This window comes from Centruroides vittatus, unplaced genomic scaffold (genome assembly GCF_030686945.1).
Source record: "Centruroides vittatus isolate TY-2023 unplaced genomic scaffold, ASM3068694v2 contig_1176, whole genome shotgun sequence".
Classification (NCBI taxonomy): Eukaryota; Metazoa; Arthropoda; class Arachnida; order Scorpiones; family Buthidae; genus Centruroides; species Centruroides vittatus.
Window position 1 is genome coordinate 106,307 of NW_027120754.1, and position 24,067 is coordinate 130,373.

Genomic DNA, 24,067 nt, shown 5'->3' on the forward strand with positions numbered 1-24,067 from the left:
ATTCTCGCTTTGAGAAAAAACATATAACGTCTATTAATTTAGATATATCTATTAATCGTAATTATCTCGTTATAATTTTCAATATTTATTTTATATTGTCTACCAATGTTAAATTCTATTCCGCTTTGATTTCCAAATTGCTTCAATTTTACGAAAGAATCGTCATTCGTCATAAATTTTATCGTCAAAATGTAGAAATTTTTTTGTTGACGTATTTATATTTAATTTAGGCATTGATCTTTCTCTTTTAATAATGTTTTTTTTTTCATTATGTGGTCTTGTGCCAAAACTTTTTTAAAATAAATTTTTGAATCACTAGCCACGATATAAGGGCTAAAATTAAAATTATAAAAAAAACTTACTTGGTAAAACAGAATGTGTGATGAATATACATGCCTAGTAAAAAAATTCTTCAATTGTATGAATATACTTTTAAAGAAACTTATAATTAAAGATAACTTTGTGAAGAAACGTACATAAAAATAACAAAATATTCTTTACTTTTTAAATCTTAAAACAATCCACTTAGTGAAATAGCTCCCTACGAGTGGCTAATGAATGGAATCAGAGACGGTCCAGGTAGGTGTGTGCGTGCCAAATCCCGAGGGTGCCGATACCGGTCGATGTTAAATGCCTCTTTTGTCGCGTCACTAGTATGTATCAAAGGATGCGACGGGGTTGTTGTAGATTTTAAACGTTTCTCACCGTAGCTGTAAAAATCTAAATATGTTAAACTTAACAGATTGTCCGTCGTTCGTTTTCTAACTAATTCGTTTTAGGACCGAGTGTTTACGGAAATTTCCAAAATTTACAACTTACAACATTCGGTCACTCTCATTGGACTGGAAAAATTTCTGTTTTTATTACATCTAATATTACGAAGAGATCAGACCCCACTGTACTCGGCAAGAGATTGGTTCAGTTAAGCTTCTGTTTAAGTAAAATTTCGGCTCTTTCATCAGGGTTTTATTTATGTTTCTATTTTCCTAATCGCTTAATTATTTAACTACTTCTTAAGTAGAAATAAGTCGAAACCGGTTACTTTGTACTGGAATATGTGTAGTCTTGGGAAAACATTGGAAAGACAAATTTTTATGACAACAGATATATGAATCGTAAATTTAAGGAAAATAAATTCTAGAGCTTTTTTTGTACCATTCTACGTCTCATTCATTAAATTTGGTTGTAAACGATGCTGCCAAAGTAACAGTTAATTTTTTAACACTATACTAGAATTGTACACGTTTTTTCTGCATCCCCTTACAGATGGGACATACTAAATCGTAATAACACCGGTTTAACATCGAAATCCGTAAGTAATATAAGATGGGAGAGTGGAATAAACGCAGAATAAATACCGTATTTTACGGACTATAAGACGCATTTTTTTTTTCTTCGAAAAATTGCCTCCAAAATTCAGGTGCGTCTTATAGTCCGTAAAATACGGTATATCAAATATTTTAATGGATTTTTTTTAAACTCCTGTCAACTATACAGAACTATCATAAAAACATGCCAGTAAATTCCTATCGGTTGGGTTAAGTTATAATTCTAGTCTAGGGTGGGCAACCTTTTTTATAACATGGGCCAGAATAAATTTTACGTTTTTTCCGCGGGCCGTAGTAGTTAATTGACGCCTTCTTGTGACTCGTAATTTTTTTAGTCTGCAAATATGAAATAAATAAATAAAAAGTTAATTACTACATTTATTTCTCTTATCGTTTTCGAAAATTACAAAGAATTGAAAAATAACTATTAATTAGTTATTTTTCCAATATAATAATCTATTAAAGATCTCGCGGGCCGGATAGAAACTTTTCGCGAGCCGTAGCTGGCCCGCGGCCGGGGGTTGCCCGTTGTTGATCTAGTCTACTCGTGATTCACATAATCGGGCGAGGATGGCCGAATATCTAGCAGGCGGCTAACAGCCAACAACCGGTCCGAGATATAAAATTAGATGCTTTATGCGTGTGTTGCTTCTTCCAGCTAAACCGGGTGAGGTTGGTGCTCTGTAAACCGCATGTGCCAATGCCTATATAATCTGGCTGATTGGAAACTGACCCGGTTTCGACATTCTTTCCACCACTGAATTATTCGAATATACAATAGCAATCTTATCGTTTTTTTTACATGTAGTATAGAAATTTGTAAAAGATACATAATGCGGTTATAATAAAATACTAATTTTAATTAATGCAAAGTACGTTAAAATATGAAAATTTATATTTTATAAAATACAAGGGAAGGTCATTGAAAGGTGGAATCGGCGCTTCCATCGCTTCCAATGACGGCACGCCACTGTTAAGCTTTTATAAAAGAACAAAGATGTAGATAATTAGTGCTTTTAAACGAACTTTCACGCACATTTTCTATGGTAAAATTTGGTCACCGCTACGTTGTTGACATTAGCAATATCAATACATATTCCAATATTGAAAAACAATCCAGTAACGAGTTGCTTGACTTTTGCGACATTTGGTGGCTCTATCTGTTATTATATTTTATTTAAAATATTTTTATATTTTTAACTATTATAAAATGGCAAAAAGCTTAATTTTGAAGATAGGGATAAGTTTTATAAAAAATTGTAAATGTTAATAGCGAGTAAAATCATCATTAAGTCCGACTCTACTTCAGATACAGGACCCTCCTTTATCCCCCCCGTCAAGCTTTAACCACCAAAATTTAATAGCATCAATCCTCCTAATACACAAATCTTTCAGCAAAATTTCAGAAAATTTCGACAAAAAGCGCAGGAATTATTAAGCTTCAAAGAGGGTGAACAAAATCGTGCCCCTCACACACACACATCCATACATATTCTTTTCGTTTGTTCTTGTTCGTTACAATCCAAATTTATTTGTCTTAATAGATTTTAAAGCCTTGAAACAACACTCATTCTACGTCTGTCGAGAGGGGATGCCGCCAGGAGGAGTTTATATGCGAAACTCGCCCCTATTTAAACTACAATCGTGAAGGAAACTCAGAAAACTCCACATGGACATACTGTTGGCCATCGACCAACAACCAAATGTTTAGTAGTTGTCTACTCTGTCTATTCAGCCTCTGATGGGCGCGCCATCCTACTGCCCGGGATTGAATCCGCTGAGGAGTCATTTGTCGAAAATTTCTGATATTTTGCAGGGAAGTTTGTGTATTAGGGGATTGATGCTATTAAATTTTGATGGTTAAAGGTCGAGGGGATCATGTGTCATATCTCGAGCGGTGTCGGATTTAATGAATATTTTACTCGTTGCATTTACAATTTTTCAAAATAAAACTATTTGTACTCTTAAAATTAAAAGTTTTTGCCATTTTATAATAATTAACAATACAAGAAGTTTTTAAAATAAAATCTCAACAGATGGCGCCAGTTTAGTTATAGATGAAGCAGTATGTGAAGGTGCTTAGTCGCTATAAAAAGACGGCTGATTTATCTAAATCATTGCTAATATCAGATTCTTTTTCGTCTCATATAATATAAAAGTTATTATCTATCGACATTGTCCACTTGCGAGCTCCTTGACATCTGCATCTTGCGACATGTCCGCCTTGAACTAATAGAGGAAGATCGTCTAGTACCGGACACCTAAGCTTTTCCCATATTATAAAAAAATTTTACGGCTCAATTGGTCCAGATTTCATTCCATACAAAACTTCATTGTCTTGTAAAAGCACTTGTTAAAACTCACTTTCTAATATAAAAATATTAATTATTTTTTTTTATACTTTTTACAGTCATTATATTTTTACCAAGTTCAATTGCGGAGGATTGTATCGGACATGAGAAAAATCTGCAAGAGAATTACTTTTGGTTTCACAAACAACTTTTTATTATTAGGCAGAGTTATTATTGAGAAATTTATAAAAGTACAAATTATAGATCGTAAAATTAAGTGAATACATGATAAGAAAGTGGTATAAATGAGAAAAATTAAAAAAAATATCAGTTTGAAAATTTAACAATTCGTTTTAATGACAAATGCATTCTGCGTTTACCTTTTTTTGTAATACAAACATCACATTCATAAAATAGATTCTTTCCTTCAAGATCGGCGCAATTTTCGTGAGTCCAATCTTTAAAAATCCTACACTGAATCCAGTCTTCTTCAAAGGTTTCACCACAGATGATGCAGTGAGTCTCTTGGTCTTCTCTCTTTTCTTGAACTGATTTAGGCCTATTTACTGTTTTCTTTCTTTGTTTCTCTTTATTTAGACGATTTTCCCCCAGCAGTTTTCTCTTAGCTACATAGATTCTTTCTTTTTCTTCTTTCTTTCCTTTTTTCTGCCATAGTTTACCCATATTGTCTCGTAAAACAAAACCATTCTGTCAGAATATAATTCTTATCAACATTAAACTGTTTCCGGTACAACCCGTAACACTTCTGTCTCACAAACCGCAACATTTTTATCCGATACAACCCGCAACGTATTTGTCCGATAGAACCCGAAACATCATGGAACAAAACATCGGTTACCACATACGTATTAGTAAGCTTAAGGAGATTTCCGGTCTACAAGTTAACTCTAAATAACTAATCATTCGTCCACGCGACGACGCACCTCCGCTCGAAAGTGAAGTTCACAAACTTCCCCGTGCTCTTTGCCGGTCATTCTTTGTCTATCTTAATAATTTGAGTAAACAGTGCAGTGTGTGATGCAATTGTGTTCACACGTCAATTAGAAATTGACTTACGGCCATCCCCGTCGTCCGCACGACGAAAGTTTAGTTACTACGTAACTTTGTTGCAAAGGTATGTATGTACAGTACATTACATTTATTTTTATTGTTTTATCGGTTGATACAGAATGTTTTTTTCTATATTCAATATAAATTATATCTATTTGAGTATATGCCTAATGAAATAATTGAAGACTGGCGATATAATGTGTACTTTTGATACAATTATCGTCTTTTTTTCGTTTTTGTTATATACAGTCAAACGTGTTTTTATGCGCTCTTTTTATGTGCGATTTTTATTTGTGCGATTTTTTTAATGCGAATTTTTAATTTGTGCGGTATAGTTGGCGACTAGTCTCGTGCGATTCGTCATGTCTCACGTTGACTTATTATAGCTAAATAAACTTATTATAGCATAAATGCACTTATTATAGTAATATTATTGCATGAATATGCGAAAAATGAAATAATTTACTTTTTAAGTCAACAAAACACCAACTGGACAAAAATATGTAAAACAGACGATAGACCAGACGATGCAGTCAAGTGCTGACATCTGTTGTCAATAAATTCTATTTCGTACGGTTTTGAGTTATTTTCTATGTGAGACTTCTTTTATGCGGTCCCTGTTGACCGCATAAAAAAAATATTTTTTAATTGTGTTGCGAAAACTATTATTTACAGCCATTCGTGAAGTTTCGTGAGATTTTTTTATGCGTTTTTTTTAATGCGGTCCCTATCCCCCGCATAAAAACAGGTTTGACTGTATATTTTTATTATTTTCATATCCTATATTTTTTATTTTTAGATGGATTTGAGTAGACAAGAGGTGCAGATAAGGCAATGGATTAATTCAGAAATGGAAGACGAGTATGGGAAAGAATATGACGAATCATTTTCGCGAAATTGAGAATAATTTAGAGATGGAAATACACTGGCACACTAGCAGCGAATCCGATTCTCCGAGTAGCTCCTCGGAGTCTGACGATGATCGCATACGATCTAGTAAGAGGCAAAGAACTCAAATAATAAAATCAGATGACTCTCAACCAGGGGCGGACTAAGGCCTAGGCAACCTAGGCACGTGCCTAGGGCCCGTAATTTTTGGGACCCGAAAATTAGGTTTTTAATTTTTTAATTTTTATAATTAATTTTTATTTTTATTTAACAGAAAAACGTGATATTCATAATTATTGCTGAAACGTATCCAAATTATGCCGAATCGTTGATTGATAAAGTCGACAAGTGTGGACGAGCGTTCCCGTGCTTATGCATCCACGCCCGCGAGTGTCGATGTGTGTAAATACGATCGAGCCTCGCGCCTATCGAGCCTTTACTATGCACGTGTTTAAAAAGCCAAACGTAGCTATTTAAAATCAGTGTTTCCTGAACGTATTGCATCTTATGTGAGTTGTGATTGAAAATTGTGCAATTAAGACTTAAGTACCTAGACTTGATTGCAAATAGATTGTTTTAGATTTACAGTTAATACTTTCTGGAATTCCTAAAATAAAAATGTAAGTTTTTATAAAAGTATTACATTATTTAATTAAAATAATATATAATATAAAATACCACAAATTGTGATTTTGTTTGTGATTGTGATATTGAGTAAAAATAAATTTAATTGAAGATCATTTTCTTCTTTCTTTTTAGTACGTGGTCTTTAAAATGAGTTCCTATAAACATTTAAGTGGAAGTGAAAAAAGAAAACGAAAAGCAGATCGAGATAAAGTGGCAAAACAAATGAAAAGATCGTTGGACAAATTTTTAACTGTAGATGGAGAACAATTACAACAATCGTCATCATTTTCACAAATTTCACCTGCTCAAACTCCAGAAACATCATTTGTGTCCGAAACTATTCTGCAAAAAGACCAGCAGGAGAAACCAAGCAATTCCGTTTGTGAAGATGAAACAAAAGGAGAAAATATAAATTTAAAATCATCTCAAAGTAATGATGAAACTAAGAGTTTTGTAAACGATATTGCATTATGGCCAGAATACTTAACAGACGCCATGCGAGAGTATTATATAAAAAATCCACCAAAATCAATAAATAGATCTTTGGAATCATCTTCTATTCGATGCAACGAAGGGTCAAAACAAATCACAAGAAAATTAACTATTGCCTCCTTCTTCAGAACTATTAATAGCGGGGAAAAAGTTAAAAGAGATTGGTTGGCTTTTACTGAAACCAACAACTTATTGTACTGTTACGTCTGTAAATTATTTTCCAAGCAAACAACGCTAATGACAAAAGGGACGAATGATTGGAAAAATGTACATAAAAAATTGTCAGAGCATGAAAACTCCAGTGACCACATTAACTCCATTTTAATTTTTATAACAAGATCTAAAATTATCCGGACGCATTGACACTGAACTGGAAAAACAAATTATAAATGAAAAAAAATATTGGAGGGAAGTACTTACTTAAACGTGTGGTAGCGACAATCAAATTTATTTCTTCATACTCTTCAGCGTTTCGTGGTAAAAATGAAGTGTTTTTTAGTGAAAATAATTATATATAGGTACTTTGGAATATTTATCCGAGTTCGATCCATTTTTGCAGAAACACATGAAAAAATATGCAAACTGCGGCACCGGTACTATAAACTATTTGTCGTCTACAATATGTGATGAATTTATTTCTATTATATCGAAAGATTTACAACTCACAATAGTGAACGAAATAAAGGAAGCCAAATTTTACTCTCTAATTATTGATTCAACGCCTGATATATCTCACGTAGATCAGCTGACCGTCATTATTTGCTATGTTCTTCCAAGTGGTATAAAAGAAAGATTTTTGGGATTTCTACCTATATTTTCTCATACGGGTGAAAAGTTGGAGAAAGTTATTTTAGAATTTTTAAATAATATAGATTTAGACATCACTAACTGTCGGGGACAGAGTTATGATAATGCGTTTAATATGTCAGGTAAATATAAGGGACTCCAATCCAGAATAAAACAACATATTTTTTCTGCCCATTTTATACCATGCGCAAATCATTCATTAAATTTAATTGGAAACGCTGCTGCCGAAAGTTGCATGGAAAAGACCACTTTTTTCAATATCGTTCAGGAATTGTACGTATTTTTTTTCAAGTTCTACACATAGGTGGAATGCATTACAAAAATTTTGTAAGAGCAAACACTTGAGTATTAAACCTATTTGTGACACCAGGTGGTCTGCTCGTTCCGATGCTGTGAAATCCTTAAAGGAAAATTATGAAGAAATTAAACATTGTTTACGTCATTTTTCCTCAAACAAAGATGAAAAACCATTAACAAGGTACGAAGCTGCCGATTTACATAAAAAAAACTTGACACATTTGAGTATGTACTGTTACTTACTATATGGGAAAAGATTTTAGAGAGAATAGATGCTTCAAACAAGACTCTTCAACAAAAAGACGAATACCTAAATACAGCAGTTTTAATATATGATTCATTGATAGATTTCATACAAACTGTTAGAGATGATTTTGACAATTTAGAAAAAGAAGCAGAAAAAGTTAAAGATATTGCATATACTAATGATAACAAACGGCAGAAAATACGAAAACTATTTCATGATGAAATTCCAGAACATGAAATAAGATTCAGTGGCAAAGAACATTTTAAAGTTAATATTTTTTTTGTTGTATGCGATTCTTTAATTAGCAACATTAAAAAAAGATCTGAGGGATATAAAACTATTAACAATAAATTCAAAACAATTTTTCATGATAGTGATGTTAGTGACTTCAATAGAGGAATTAAAATGTTATGAACAAGATTTAAACCTAGCAGAACTGAAAAATGAAGTATTACAATTTAAGACTTTTATAAGTAAAGAAAATATTATTTCGCCTGTATCCGTGTGGTCATTTATTCAGGAAAATAATATTATTTCAACATTCCCTAATTTAAACATAATTCTGAAAATTTATTTAACCCTTCCAATAAGCAATGCAAGCGGTGAAAGATCATTCTCAGTAATGGCCAGAATAAAAAATTCTTTAAGATCCACGTTAGGCCAACAAAAATTAAATAGTTTATCATTACTTTATATAGAAAAAGAGTTATTTAATAACTCTATTAATTATGACAAACTAATTGACGAGTTTGCAGAATTAAAAGTGAGAAAAAAGGCAATATAACTAATCAATCTGGGTATATTTGTTTAAGTATTATTGTTTGTTTTAATAAATTATGTTTATTTAATTTTTGTACATGTATATTATTTTTTTCCTTTTTTTTCTTGGAATCCGATAATTAAATAGAACTACATACTATATGCTTTAAAACCAAACTACCAAACGCAAAGTATGTGTCATGACTGAAAAATAGGCCCGGAATTACAATGTTGCCTAGGGCCCGCTTTAGCCTTAGTCCGCCGCTGCTCTCAACATGAGGATATCAGCGTAAATAAGATTCAAAACTCAAATACTCGTAATAGCAATCCTCGTGTTCTCCAGCCAACTACCTGATTTGTGTATGGAAAAAATAAACATAAGTGGTTGTCTACACCTAGGACTCTAATAACATTAGAAACAACAACAACGACAAAAAAAAAAATCCGATGTTTCGGCAAGATTTCTTTATGAAGATGGGAGACCAACTCATGGAGCCCTGGCTACGACAGTGGATACAGGCGATGTATTTTAGACGTGATATTAGAACCATGATACAAAATATTCTAGGTGATGTGCCCAGTGTAGAAGCTCCTATTCATTCTGCATCAAATCCGCATAAAATATGCTATTTATGCCCATCGAAAACTCGACGAATGACCAAACACCGTTGCATAAAATGCAAAAACGCAATTTGCGGCCCCATAATGTAAACATAAGTAGCAACTGTGTGTAATTTTATTTCCTAAATATTTTGTTCTTTTTTAGTTCCTACTTACCCATATTATTGTGCCATGTAACAAGTTCCTATTTTTATTAAACAATTTTTTTTATATTAACGTTTTTAATGCGTAGTCCGTTCGACGAATGTGTAGTTATAATGTAACTGAGAATTAAGTTTAGTTATCTAGGGTTAAAGAACAATAAATGTTGTTTTCAACAATAAACAAAAAAACAACTTATTCTCATTTTCAGGCAAGCTATGACAACCAAAAGTCAACTTCGTTCACTCAAAACACTATTAAAACTACCAAATTTTCTGCCACGTGCTAACAATACTGCTGATTGACTAAATATGGCGGGATCTGAACTTTCTTTATTCGCTCAACAATCTGGTGTCTTCACAGGTTTTGCCACTTGCAGCAAATTTTAGAAACAACGCTTGTCCGATACTAGCCGCTGTCCGGTACTAGACGACCTTCCCCTACTAGATAACATGTCTGGCTTTGATGTTACATAACCATTAGCGACTCCTATTGGCATGTATTAGAACTATTTTTTACTTCATAAATGTCTTTCCCATCGTCTCATCACTACACCTGCAAAATTTTACAATTACAGGACTAATATATATTATTTTACACGTTAATTATGATTACTTTGTATACTATTATTAGCTGTAATTATTAATTTGAAACTTTTATTCTGCCTTTTAATACATTAATTACATTAATTACTTACAACAGGTTTCGCATCGTAAATTACAGCCAAGAAAGAAAATAGTACAAATAAATAATATGGTGTTACAGAATTGTTTTGTGTAACAGCGATTTATACAAATTCAACGTACTGTACAGTACAATTTATATAGTAATTGAGCTATCAAATTCCATCCTTGATCAAGTAAACTCATGAAATTTTAACTATCCTTACAAAAATGTTCAGGTTTTTCTATATGTATGAATGTTAGTGCGTGTACGTGTGGAGGGCACAATATTATTCACCCCGTTTGAAGCTTAATTAATAACTCCTGTGCTTTTAGTCGAAAATTTCTGAAATTTTGCAGGGTAGTTTGTTTATTAGTGGGATTAATGCAGTTAAATTTTTGTGGTTAAAAGTCGAGGGGGTGGGGAGATAAACGGGGTCGGACTTAATGACGACTTTGCTCGTTATTAACATTTACAATTTTCATAAAACCCATTCCTACTCTTAAAATTAAGCATTTTGCTATTTTATTATAGTTACAATTATAAAAAGTTTTTAAAATAAAATATCGTAACAGATGGCGCCACCAAATGTTACCGGGAAAGTTAAGCGACTCGTTGTTGGAGTTTTTGCTTTGTTTAGGTGAAACGTTAGCTTCTGAGAAATTTTCATTTTTGAAACATTGAACGTTAAACAACGAAGAAAACCGGTTTTAACCTTTTCTAGAGTAGTATTACGCTTTTTTGTGCTTTTTGGGCATGCCTCTATCATCTATCGTATCTAGTTATTAGTTCATTTTGTCTGTGAAGATTCAGACTTTGATGTTTAACATACAGGTCTACTGTAGAAATTACATGCAACGAATTACTTATTGTGACGTTAGTCATAATGTCGGGCAGCAATTTTTAATTGTATTATTAATTTAAAATTAAGCTCCGTATCTGGCCTCAATTTTAATCAATCTAACTTATTATCAACTTCAATCACTTAATTCTTATACCACAGGAGAGTAATAATACTATATGTTTCTCTGTTCTAATGTTGTCTAATTCTGTACAAATAAACTTATTAGTAGTTTGACAATTATAAATGAGGAAGGGGGATACTTCGTTAAAAGTCCTCACTATAACAATAAACCTTTCTAAACAATATTTTTTTTTCTTGTTTGCTTAAATATCGTTATAGACGGGTTTGACTGTATTTACGTTTTGAGCGGAAAAAATATAAATAAAAAGTTCAGTTTTTGTTACGTGAATTAATATCTGTACTTTCTCAATGTAATTAGAAGTAATTGGTGGCTTTTATGAGGTTTGTGGCATATTATTATAAGAAAATATGTTATATATAAACAGAAAATCCTGTTTCAGATGATTCAAATACAAATCTTGTTGTTTCATATATTGTAATTGAGAAATTAAATAAACGGGATAAGGCAACGCACATAACGGAAATCTAGTAAGAGAGGGTGGTCTTTCTACAGAAAACTGGATCTATTTTGATGTTATACACGTGAAAACATTTAAAACTTCACATAGCCACCCCATAATCTGTGTTTAGTATTTTATTCCCTCGGCAACTGGTGATCATAGAGATTATAGCACAGCCCTCAGGCAAATTTGAATTAGGGGATTCATATACAGTATTGACTTCAGACATTTTTCTTCTGTGAAATTTTTATGGAGGGGATATTTTCTTATAAAAGAGTGGTTCGAGGCTTCCTGTTGGCGAGGGCCCAAAGCAGTTGTTTTTTTTGCCCGCGGAATAACACGCTATTTTCCATACTCACCATTTTCTACACGAGAGCATAGGGAAAGTGTGTTAGTATAGGGAATAATGACTGATTTTTATTACTCATACCTCGAGAAAAACTTTTATTATTTTTCTTTAAATAGTAAAAGTACCAAAATATTTTACGGTGAGTTCATTTATGTTGTTTAATTAATTATAATCGAATTATATTATCCGAACCGAACATTTTCATTAACATCATCGACTTCCTGGTGACTAGCATTAGTCATTACACTTAAGGTAGTTCACGTTAAATTGTTGTTATATTTTTCTACAAGATTGAAGTTGTATATAATAATAAATAAAAAGCGAAAATAGTTTTTTTTAACTCTTTCCGCCTCGTGGGCACTAAGAGGGCTAGTGAAAATAGTTATGACATAATTTAATATTTTTAAAAAATAATAATATATGGTGCAATTAATCCTAAATATCGAGTGTTAACTTTAAGGAAATTCTGGCATCAGCTTTATGCAAAAGTATTCTAAACTGCAAATTTTGTGCATTGTTAAAATTCAAATGCTAATATTTCAAAAAGTTTGATTAGGTATAAAATTAATTGGGCTGCAATTTGAAAATTTAAGGCCTATACATTCCCACTGTTGTCCGTTTGCTGTCGGTCCTTTCTTAACCTCTAGAACGGAGTTAGGTGGATGTAAATCGAGACTATATATGGAAAGCTTAGGTGTATGTGGGAGAGGACACGATTTCGTTTATTCTCTTTGAAGCTTAATAACGCCTGTGCTTTTTATCGAAAATTTCTGAAATTTTTCAGGAAGGTTTATGTATTAGAGGAATTGATGCTATTCAACATACATGGTGAAAGATCGAGGAGGTGAGGAGATAAAGGGTGTCGTGTGTCGTATCTCCAGTAGGGTCTACTTAATGACGATTTTACTCGTTATTACCGGTTGCATTTACATTTTTTTTTTTTTTTTTTATAAAACCCATTTCCCTACTTCATACTAAATTTTTGCACTTTTATAATAATTAAAAATATCATAACAGATGGAATGTTGCCGGAAAAGTTAAGTAACTCGTTTTTAGATTTTTTTTCTAAAGTTAAAATATTATTAAAACTTGCAGCCCAGCATTGTGATGATATCACAATAAGTAATTCCTCGTGTAATTATATTTTTACCTTATTGCTATTTACAAGATATTGATAAATTAATGATAAAGATGTGTTTTTCCACCAGTTTTCGATGTCGAAATGTATTGTATCCAAAGATTTATCACTCGACTATCCACCTTTCATATGGTATAGAGTGGTAATTATTATTTGTCTTTACGTTATCTTGGACGTGGGCAAACACTTCCTCCAGTGCCACACCAATTTCCGAACCTAACTCCATGTGACTTTATTCTTGTTGAGGTACGTTCAAGAAAGCTTATCTATTCCAATACTTTGATCCTCAGGTATCTTCAGGAAAGGATCATTCATGCCATGAAGGCTATCACATTAAACATGCTCGATCTGGTCTGACAGGAGTTCAACAACCAATTAGATGACCAAAGGAGCATACGTAGAGGGTCTGAGTGAATCACATCACACTTGAACAGTTGCATTTCCGATTGAGACACGCCATGATTGTATAAGATAAAGAATAAAAAAATACATGTCTATGGAAGTTCAATTTTCGGGAATATCCTGTACAATGGAAACCAGAGATACCAGAGATAGAATACACATTGTTAGAAATTGTAAAAAAAAATTTTCAATTTAAAACATTTAAATTATATAAATCGATAAATGTTCGAATAGTACACTGACCTCATTTCAACAATAACAAAAAATCAAAATTAAAAACAAATATTTTCTCGTTCGTGTATGGACACAATCCAATGAACTTTTAAACTTGTATACATAACTACAGAATTTTATCTGTCTAGTTCAAACATGCAACTATTCAAATGCCATCTTGAATTTTACTATATTTAGTAAATATTTTGTAGGAGAGCGTAAAAATTAGTTCAGTTTTCCTCATTCTTAGATTAGTAAATATATTCATCATTTCGTCAGTTTTTCGGTATGTTGACTTATTTATAACTGAATATTTACAAGGAATTTCTTAAATTTTAATTCGTTATTACACGGAAGTTATAGCTTCATCGGCCCTAGGCAAATTTGAATTAGGAGACCCACGTATAGTGTTGACTTTAGACATTTATCTTCGGGAGAATATTTTCTTATAAAACATTGGTTTGGGGACCTCCTGTTAGTGTGGACTTCAGGCAATTGCTCTTTTTGCCCGTAGGATAATGTGCCGCTGAAAATTGCAACGTTTAAAAGTTATTTGAAAGGTTTCTGTCAAGAGATAAACTTTCGAGTGACAAATCGTAAATAATTAACGCCTTAATTATCCCTAGAGCAATGTGCGCAATTTCAGGAATGTTTTTATGGGCGCTGTCTCGAATATGTCGGACCATGTCACATTCTCACAACTCGTCGTCTTCGTTGTGGGCACCATACGTTTTACGATTTTGTATGAAAATTATATAAAACAAAGTTCTGTTCTCTTGTGTTTTGTTTGGAATAAAAATATTTTAATGCTTTATTAAATTCACATTTGACTATAGGTACTAAAAGGGTACTGCATCATCCTGAAGCACTTGTAATTCTTCAATAACGAACTTATATTTTTCTCATAGGATATTTCCCACACAAAATGTTTCACCACGTCTCTCATACAGAAGAAACGTCCATACACATCGTAGATTTAACCAGGCTCACACTGGGTGAGTAAGGGACGGAGCCCAACGTATCTGGGACATACCCCAAAAATTTCTGGAATTGTTCACCCAGATTCGATAGCGGGTCCTCCATAGAGATAAACTGACGCCTTATCTAACTTGGCCATCTGTCCACATAATTTCTTAACACTTAATCTCTTAACGCTAGATGAAGATACCTCAAAAACAAACGAGTTTCTGGATTAACCAAAATTTTGTTTATCAGAATCGACCATTAAGTTCGGATAATCGAGTTTTTTACTGTATATGGATATATTTCGTCTAAGTATATTTCAAATGCTTGCGTGTGTAAAGTCAAATTGTTAATCGCAATTTTCCATATGACCAGGTACTGTAATTCTTAAATTTTTTGCGGTATGTTTAACATCATTAAGGAAATTTTCAATGCATATAAGTACATATTTGCATTTTCTTTCCTGTTGCATAAATAGATACAATTTTTAAAAAAGTAGATCAATAATAAAATACTTAGTATTTTTTTCAGCCTTTGATACTTAGAAAAAATAATCAGGAGGAAGCAGATTGATTTATTTTCTAAATTATTCTGTTTCCTTCTTATCTTCTTAACTATGACAGCTCAGTATAATTTTAAAATATTTTAGAACAGAACACTGTAGACAATGCATGCGATATATGTAATTTTTACATTTTTTTTTAACATTATTTAAGTGCAGAATCGTATGCCAATATAAACAGCGAAGCGAAAAGTGCTCACTGGTGACTTAGTGGATAAAAACACTGGACACTAATAGGCTGGGAATCACTCATCACCAATGAATTGGTCACGTGGATTTTCCCAGCTTTTTTTCACGTGTGTAACGTCTAATAGAGGCAAATATTTCATAGAAGGTTCTCTAGAGAGGCATTCCCATTGGCAGATTGCCCGTGTGGTGCATTGCAGTATCCCATCGAACCAAACCGAACCATTCGAGATATCGTCATTGTATTGTGCTTGACTAATTGTTAATGGATTATATTCTTGTTGTTTTAAAGGAATTTATAGAAAAAAATTCAATAGAAGAATAAATTATTGATAAAATTTCTTAAAAATTTAAATCAAAAACTTTAATTTATTCACGTCATTAAACTTCATTTAAAAAAAAAATTAATTTAGAACATGTTCTAAATCGTTTTAACGCTTAATATCAACGACCTCAAATACTATTAACATTAATCTTTCCACTATCGTTAAAATAGAATGAAATAAAATTAAAAATTTAATTACATTTAGCATAAATTATACTATAAATAATTTTATTAATACGTACTAACTAAAATTGACCGTAAGCTAGTTTTATCATTAAGTCTGTAATTTAATTGAATTTTAATTTAATACTATATTTTATATTTAATACTAAAAGGCAATTCTTGTACTACTTACATAATTATTCTATACTTATGCTTAAAGCTGGCGAAAAGTAATAAGGACAAACAATTAATCTTGTATATAATTTAAATATCATCTCTTTGACACTTTACGATAAACAATTAAATTAAACTAAACATTATAATGTTTAATTGTTTATTACAGAGTGTCAGGGAAATGAAATCAGGATGTGAATGTTCTGTACAAGTTTCATGGTAGAGTTCTGAAGAGTAAGTATAAGAAATCTAGTGCAAGTAGATCAAAGCGTTTAGAAGTATATATAGAACAGACAAACGGACATTCTACATCATTCATTTATTATCATCATTACTATAATTTTAGTTTATAGCAGAGATATCCAACTTAAGTGTTACCACAGGCTAAACTACTATAAATTCTTAAATTATTATAAATGAACCGCTTTGTTCGATCCATACGGACATTAGACTAATTTATATGAATAAATCCAATATTATGAAATTATGATAAACTCGAACACATTCTATAGAATTAAATTGCATAACATACAGAATTTCATAAACTCATCTTGTATAGACATTTAAAGAATAGGGTAATAAACGAGTAGAATAAGTAAATAAATATAAAATTAATAAAACTAAAGCCATAAACTATTTAAATTTTATAAAAATTTCAATTTTATATCATGTATTTTAACTTAATTTATTATGTGACAATAGAAATGAAGACTTTCGAGCCAATATTTAATCCTCAGTGTAACCATAATAATAAAATGAATTTCGATGCAAGATCCATGGTGACCACACTGCGGCTCTTCTACACCATTATTAAGGCTCCCGTATATTTAATTATAATACTTAACCATTATATAAAATACAGTTTAAATAGAGTATGCGGCTCTCGTATTTCTGATAGGTGATGTATGGTTCCCGTTGTAACAAGGCTTGACCAACCTGGATACACGTAATGGTTCAAAAAAATATAGGAATTAACTTAATGCATTGCGATTTATGTATATAAAAATAGAAAGTAATATCCAGAAATATAGGAAATTGTTCACAAAATCATATACTAGGTTTCCGCAAGATAAGTTAATCATAACAATGGAAAAAAAATGTATAAAAAAATTTCACAAAATCAGGGATAGTTATAAATAAAATTATTCTAAATATAATGCTGAATTGAGGCAACTGAATTTTTTATTTTTATTTATTTATTTTTCATAACATTTGGGGCTCCCTCGAATGTTTAAGATGGCACAGAGCTTCTCGGAGTTTCAAGGTACAATAGAATTCGCTTATTGTAATCACTTTGCGGCTCGCTCATACTGATAATAAAAACCGATTGATAACATTAAACGATACTAAGACTACAATTAGTGAATATTCTATTGTATTGACTCATATTAATAGTATAATTTGAAGATTTATTTATTACTATTAATCATTTCTGTTGGTTTTGCAGTGCAGTCTTTAACAATAGCTAGTATATAATTGAAAGAAAGAAATGCCATAAATTTAAACTACTGTGCTTTCAATAAACAATGATTAAAGCGAATAACTTTGAACCTCACGTGTTGAGTCAGTGGCGCGTTATCCTATAGGCAAAAGGGGCAATTGCCTAGGGCACCCACCAACAGGGGCCCAAACAAATCTTTTATAAGAAAAAATTTCCCGAAGAAAAATGTCTACAATCAACACTGTATATGAGGGCCCACGAATTCAAATTTGCCTGGCGCCCGTCAAGCTATAATCATTAATTCTGATAACACTAGATGATTGATAACAATATTCTTGATTATAATAAGATTCTGTGTATTTAGGAACGGAAAAAATAAAGAATACCCAAAATATATGGAGTCCACGTATTAAGGATTGTTATTAGAGAGTGGGCATGGGGTCGGGAAAAGGGTAAAATGGAGCATTTGCCCCATGGAATCGAGTATAATTTATAAATTATAACCGTAAAAGTGATTTAGATATGTAACCTTACACTATCGATCATAGGGTGCTTTCTTTGCCTTCTTGTATTCTATTTTAGAATAAACCCCAAATTTAAATAATTAAGTAAAAGTTTATTGTTGTAATTATTTGTCTCCCAAGCTTTTCCTCTGAAAATTTTCTGCAGGCTTTCATAGGAGTGGGTATTTACTTTCAGTTTATATATAGAGTATTGCATGAATAAAAGATAATTTCACAAAAATTTCTAAAAATTTTCCTTAAAATAAAATACAATATGTTTAAGATTAAATTTTATTATAAAAAATTAGACTTTTTTTAAATGTATTTATCAGAGAAAATCGCAATATTTCATATTTAATGGTGTATTTATTTATAGAATACATTAATATAAAGCATTACTTGAAAATAAGTATTTATACTTTGCTATAAATGTAATCTTGGGGAAAAATGAATAACATGGATACGTTTCATGAGAATTGTTCTATAGAATAATACCAAGTTGATAACTTCATTACATTTTATCGTATTTGTTTGCCAACATCTTACTGTATCTGAACAGTAACATACAATTCACTTCTTTGAATATATGGGTCAATAGAAAAATATTAACAGTTATGTACCATATTTTTGAATCGAAATTGAGTTAAGAACAAATAAATTATAAATAAAAACAATAGAAACAATGGCATAAATAACTTACAATGATTGTTATTTACGTCACTCTTTCTATTGTTTTTATACCCTTTCAGCCTTTATGCCCGATCAGGCACCCAACAGATCCATCTTTTCTCATGTATCTGAGCTGTATCAGGGCTGTTGAGGGTTAATTAATTAGCGCATTTTTGGCTGGCAATTGATACAATTAAAAAAAATACTTAATAAACCAGTCAATCGTCTTCGTATAAATTATACAAGTCTAAAAAGTAAGTAAATTGACTTTAATGTGTGAAAGTGACTGCCCCATCCAAAGCTCCCTTCATAGTTAGTCAGTTTTATATTCGATGTACTTGAAAAATTAGATTAGTTCCTTAAATATCATATATTATGATAATACAAACAATATAATTGCGATAGGAAAAAGTTTGTTTGTCGAACTCCCACGAAATAAATAAAGATATAAGATTGGAAGAAAAAATATATATATAATGTCCTACATAAAGTTTTCCTAGACAATAAATTTACAAAGTTATAACAGGAATTTTTATATTATTTTACATACTTGTACTGTATATAAATGTAAACAATTTCTCAGATCAATAATCAAAGCCACATGTGTACAATCTTTTTATTATTCTACGAAAAGTTTTAATATAATTGCACTTTATAATAATAAAACATGCTATTAAATTTATTAAATTATTACCGCAAACCTTTACACAAAGACAATATAAAATAATATTTACAGTACTGTACATAAATGTTTTTTTACTGATGCTAAATTTTATTGTATCATCACTATTTTCGAATCACCAAATTACATTAACACTAATTTCCCCCCAAATACACAACTAAAGAGACTTTCCTGTCTACATTTTATCGTTATTTCCTGTATTATTATTATGTTTTATCTTCGAAAAACAGGTTTTCTATATGAATATTTTATAAGATTTTATCCTTGAATATTTATTACTGGGCTGTAATTTGAAAATTGCAGACTTGTAAATTCTCACTGTCATCCGTCTGTGTTTGTCCGTTAGTCCTTCTTTAATCTCGGAGTTAGATAGATGTAAACTCCTTACATCATATATAATTAGTCGGGGTTGCCCTTAAGCTTTCCATATTTGACCTCGACTTTCAACTAGCTGACTAACGAGATTAACGAAGGACAGACACACGGACAGTGAGAATTTATAGGTCTTCAATTTTGAAAATTGAAGCCCATTAATAATTATAATAATAATTCTTATGATATAACTACTGTACAACCAAACTTCCGAAGAAAACACGTAAGAAATGGCTGCCGTTTACAGGTGGCCGTTAGTGCAGGTTCGACTGTTTTTGTAAACAAGATATGGCTTATTGACTTTTTTCTTTTTTCATTTGATCGTTGGTCTGATTTTAAGTAGAATAAACAAAAATTCGTATATTTAATCAGATATAACAACTTACAGGCATAACAATTATTTTCCTCATGTTTTTGTTTAATAAGGGTAAATGTCCCAAATTTGAAAAGGGCACCAAATTGAATTACTTGTGCACTTCCTTCTTTAATCATACGTGAGAAAAAACCGGTAATTTTCACGTTCTAATAATTAATTAACAAATATTCTGGAGATAAAATAAAAATGGTACAAATGCCTTAAAAGTAAAAATTACTGTAAATAATCAACAGTTTACAATTATTTAAGCCACTAGATATACAGTAAACACCGCTACTGACAGGGGTGAAAGTTGCTTGAGTTTATGAAAGCCCTACTTAGAAGGGTGTAAAACGGGAGGGTAGATTCGGAGTGTAGTAATTTCTTACAATCTTCTCTATACAGAGAAAATTTAAAATTTGATATCCCATTTCAACACCCCTTCCTCCCGGGCCCTGTGCCTGTACATGCCTCTTGACGACACTGGTTTACTGTATACAGTATACTGCAAGGTCCCAAGAGGGATAAGAAGCAGGCAGTTTCTCCCGATTGGATAAGGACTGTGATGATAAATTATTCTTACAAATTTTACCTAATTTTTCATCATTTCGACAAATTTTAAATAAATAAACATGAGTTTTTCTTAATTTTTCTTTAATGTTAGAGGGTCCATGAACACGTAAAGGGGAAAAAGTTTGCCAAAAGTACACGAGGGAGAACAGGGTTAAAACTGGCACAAAAAGTGTATAAATAATTAAAGGAAGACTCCTATCATATAACATATAAACTGAAAGATAGGTACCGGTACGTAACAAGAGACGATATTGATTATAATCTTTAATTTATAAGGTAACGAAATAAAGAAAAAATAGCCACTCGAGAGATAACGATAATTAATTATACAGAATAATATATTAAAAAATTCATAAATATCACTATCTGTTTTAACGATAAATTTTTATCTTATAAATATGAAAAAAGTATTCTATAAATTATATATACATACATTTATACACACACAAACATTTTTAAAATGTAAATTATACATAATTTTGATCTTACGCGTGTATAATTAGATAGAATCATTACTAAGAGCCCTTAAAATATTATTTTGCTGTACAATATTAACTTATCTGTTTTATAGAATAATAAGTTAATGATAGAAAGTAACAAGTCTTATCACAATCGTACTGCACATAACAGGTTTTATCTTTCAATTTTGTGGGCTTTTAGCCCACAAAATTGAAAGCTACTTAAGAATTCATCTTTATACTCCAGTTATGTAGGATTTTAGACCATAATATTGAAAGATAATTAGGAATTCTTCTTTATTATCCAATTTTGTAGGATTTTAGGCCATAGTATTAAAAGATAGAGAAGTATTCCAAATAAATGCAACGATTATTTTTAGATAAAAAATTTTTATACGTTATTTTAGCTGTAACTCGATATCAGAAAGATGTTACAACGATTACTGAACTCATTCCCAAACAGAAAGAAAGAATACCCACGCTTTTGATGCTAGAAATGAGATAAGGCAAGTACCTTCCACTTAGTGAACGTTGAACTTGTGACCTATAAACTCTTACACGTAAGAATGGCACATCCAACTAAACCGTTACATTATTTATGAACTTATTTATTCTATTTACAGACACAGTGTGTAAGTCATTACTTTCAAAAATAACACACCTAACGATTAATTAATTTATATAACTTGCAATTTCAACCGATTTACAAACTATTAATTTGGAATTATTATTAAAGAAAAAAAAATCGAATTTGATTCCAATATTAATATCGAATTTTACAGTGGAAACTTGTTTTGTGACTTTTCGAATCACAAGTCACGTATATGGCGTATTTAGAGGAAAATTCTGTGAAGCGTGGAATTATCATTAACGTTAAAACCATAGAGCTTTGTGGTTGTGCTTGCAGTTCGCTGCATCAATGATAGGATATACAGCAATTTAAGCTGATTTAATACGTTTATGAATTCTTATTTCTAATTTAAATTGCATTAGTAAATATAAGACCATACACAGTTTTTATTACAATTAATTTTCCGAGCCTTCACTTAACAATCTAATTGGAATCTATGGTTTCTTGTAAGCGAGGATCAGGCAAAACATGAGAATATAATGCACTTATATTAGATTTCAAGAAGAGGAAATCAAAGCTTTGTGAACTTCATCTGTTGAAAGTCAAGGTTGCAGTTGGCCTTAAAGGGTAAGCTTAATTTATTATATAATTATACGTGATATTTATGATGATTTTACTTAATTATTCTCCATGGCTTCTTTGAGTTAAATAATTGAACTGTCTCGGTACAAAGTTACTAACGTGGAAATTGTCAAGCACTGTACTTAAGTTTTCGTCATTGTTAAAATTATATGAAATTATAATCCGGTATATTAGAGTGGATACCTTTAGAATTTTAACTGTGAGGTATATAAAGGCTTTGACTTACCGTACCAGAGAAAGACTCGATCACTTAAATGGATATACAAACGTATACAAAATTACTATTCAATACCCAACATGTATTGATAGTTTTATAAAGTTACATTTTTCTAACTTTCCTATGTATACTGACTTTTTGGGACACCGTGTATATTAAAATAAAATAGAATGTTAAGTAAATTTTGGATATATTTATAGATATAGTATTCTTATACGAAACAAAGCTTTTAATTTTAGTTAAAAATAAGTTATTTCTAATTACCGCTTTTACTGTTACTTGCTGTGCAGTCTGTATATAATTTTAAAAAGTAAATTAGTTATATGACATGTATTTAACTCCTTAAATAAATTAAAACAATACAGAATAACTGTCCGTTTCGACAGGTTTTTGTTTTACAAAGGTTATGTTTTTATTAAAGTAGAAAACAAAAAAGTTAGTATTAGGCTACTTCTCAAATTCAGAATTAATTCTTTTACAACGTAGATGTAACGTATTTCAAAGACACGTTGTAAACATAATTTACAGAAGACTAAATCTGCATAAAAACCCAAAAATACCCGTGTAATGTTTTAATTATAATTTAGAATCTAGCTATTATAATGCCGAAAAGTCACTTAACTCAGGTTTTACAACCAATTTGCGGGATTCTTTACGCACTTTCTTATTTAAAAGGTGTAGCATGGCAGGAATAGAGACATGTGCTGAGGGCATTATGTCCTCAGCACGTCTCTAGCCTGTCATGCTACACCTCTTAATTAAATAGCTCCTTACGGACATAGAGTTAATAACTAATATTTAATCATAATCATTGCTGTGATAACCGGAAAGTATTATCGTTTTAATCACACTTTTGACATGCGAAACTACACAACACCATTTACTTATTAATTATTATAATTTAGCTATTTACCTTACACAATATATTCTTACCTTCTACGTAAATGAAATTAAGGTTAATTATATAAAAGATTCCCTATATCTAATTATCCAGATAATAAAGTAAAAATTGAGATAGAGGGAAGAGTTATGTGATTAATGCTTCCCACAATGACCCACACGAAATTGCCCGTATGGATTCTTAATATCCTTAACCCAGTGTTGGTTTAAGTGTATTTATTTTGAGTTTATCATACGCTAAAATGTAATTATCAAGAGTAAAAAAATAATTGTTTTTTTAATATAATTTCCAGATTAACACAAACATGAAGTACGATTACATAAACAGATTTATTTCGTCAAAATTCAGGATTTTGGGATTATACGTGGGAAGGCATCCATTTATATTTATAATCGTTCCGCTAATAATTGCGACTATATTGTCGCTTGGATTGAAAAAATATCATCTGGTATACGACACAGAATATCTCTACTGTCCTCGAAGTGGGAGAGCCATACGCGATAGAAAAGTTGCCGAAACTCTCTTCCCTCCGGATGAAAATAATTTCGATAT

At 31.2% G+C, this 24,067-nt stretch overlaps 1 protein-coding gene across 1 annotated transcript; it reads left to right on the forward strand.

The window, feature by feature from the left end:
• The first annotated feature begins 6,352 nt into the window (after window positions 1-6,352).
• LOC136982946 (uncharacterized) lies at window positions 6,353-21,689 on the forward strand. Its single transcript, XM_067279525.1, has 4 exons — window positions 6,353-6,905; window positions 7,216-7,626; window positions 14,668-14,754; window positions 21,592-21,689. Exons 1-4 carry the CDS (start codon window positions 6,353-6,355, stop codon window positions 21,687-21,689), a joined length of 1,149 nt encoding a protein of 382 aa, XP_067135626.1.
• Window positions 21,690-24,067: the final 2,378 nt, after the last annotated feature.

Excerpts from the sequence above, each read along its gene's own strand:
- LOC136982946 (XM_067279525.1), top strand. The coding sequence starts at position 6,353 with ATGAGTTCCTATAAACATTTAAGTGGAAGTGAAAAAAGAAAACGAAAA. Across the intron at positions 6,906-7,215 it reads CTTATTGTACTGTTACGTCT|GTACTTTGGAATATTTATCC; the intron begins GTAAATTATTTT and ends AATTATATATAG. Across the intron at positions 7,627-14,667 it reads TAATGCGTTTAATATGTCAG|GATATTTCCCACACAAAATG; the intron begins GTAAATATAAGG and ends TTTTTCTCATAG.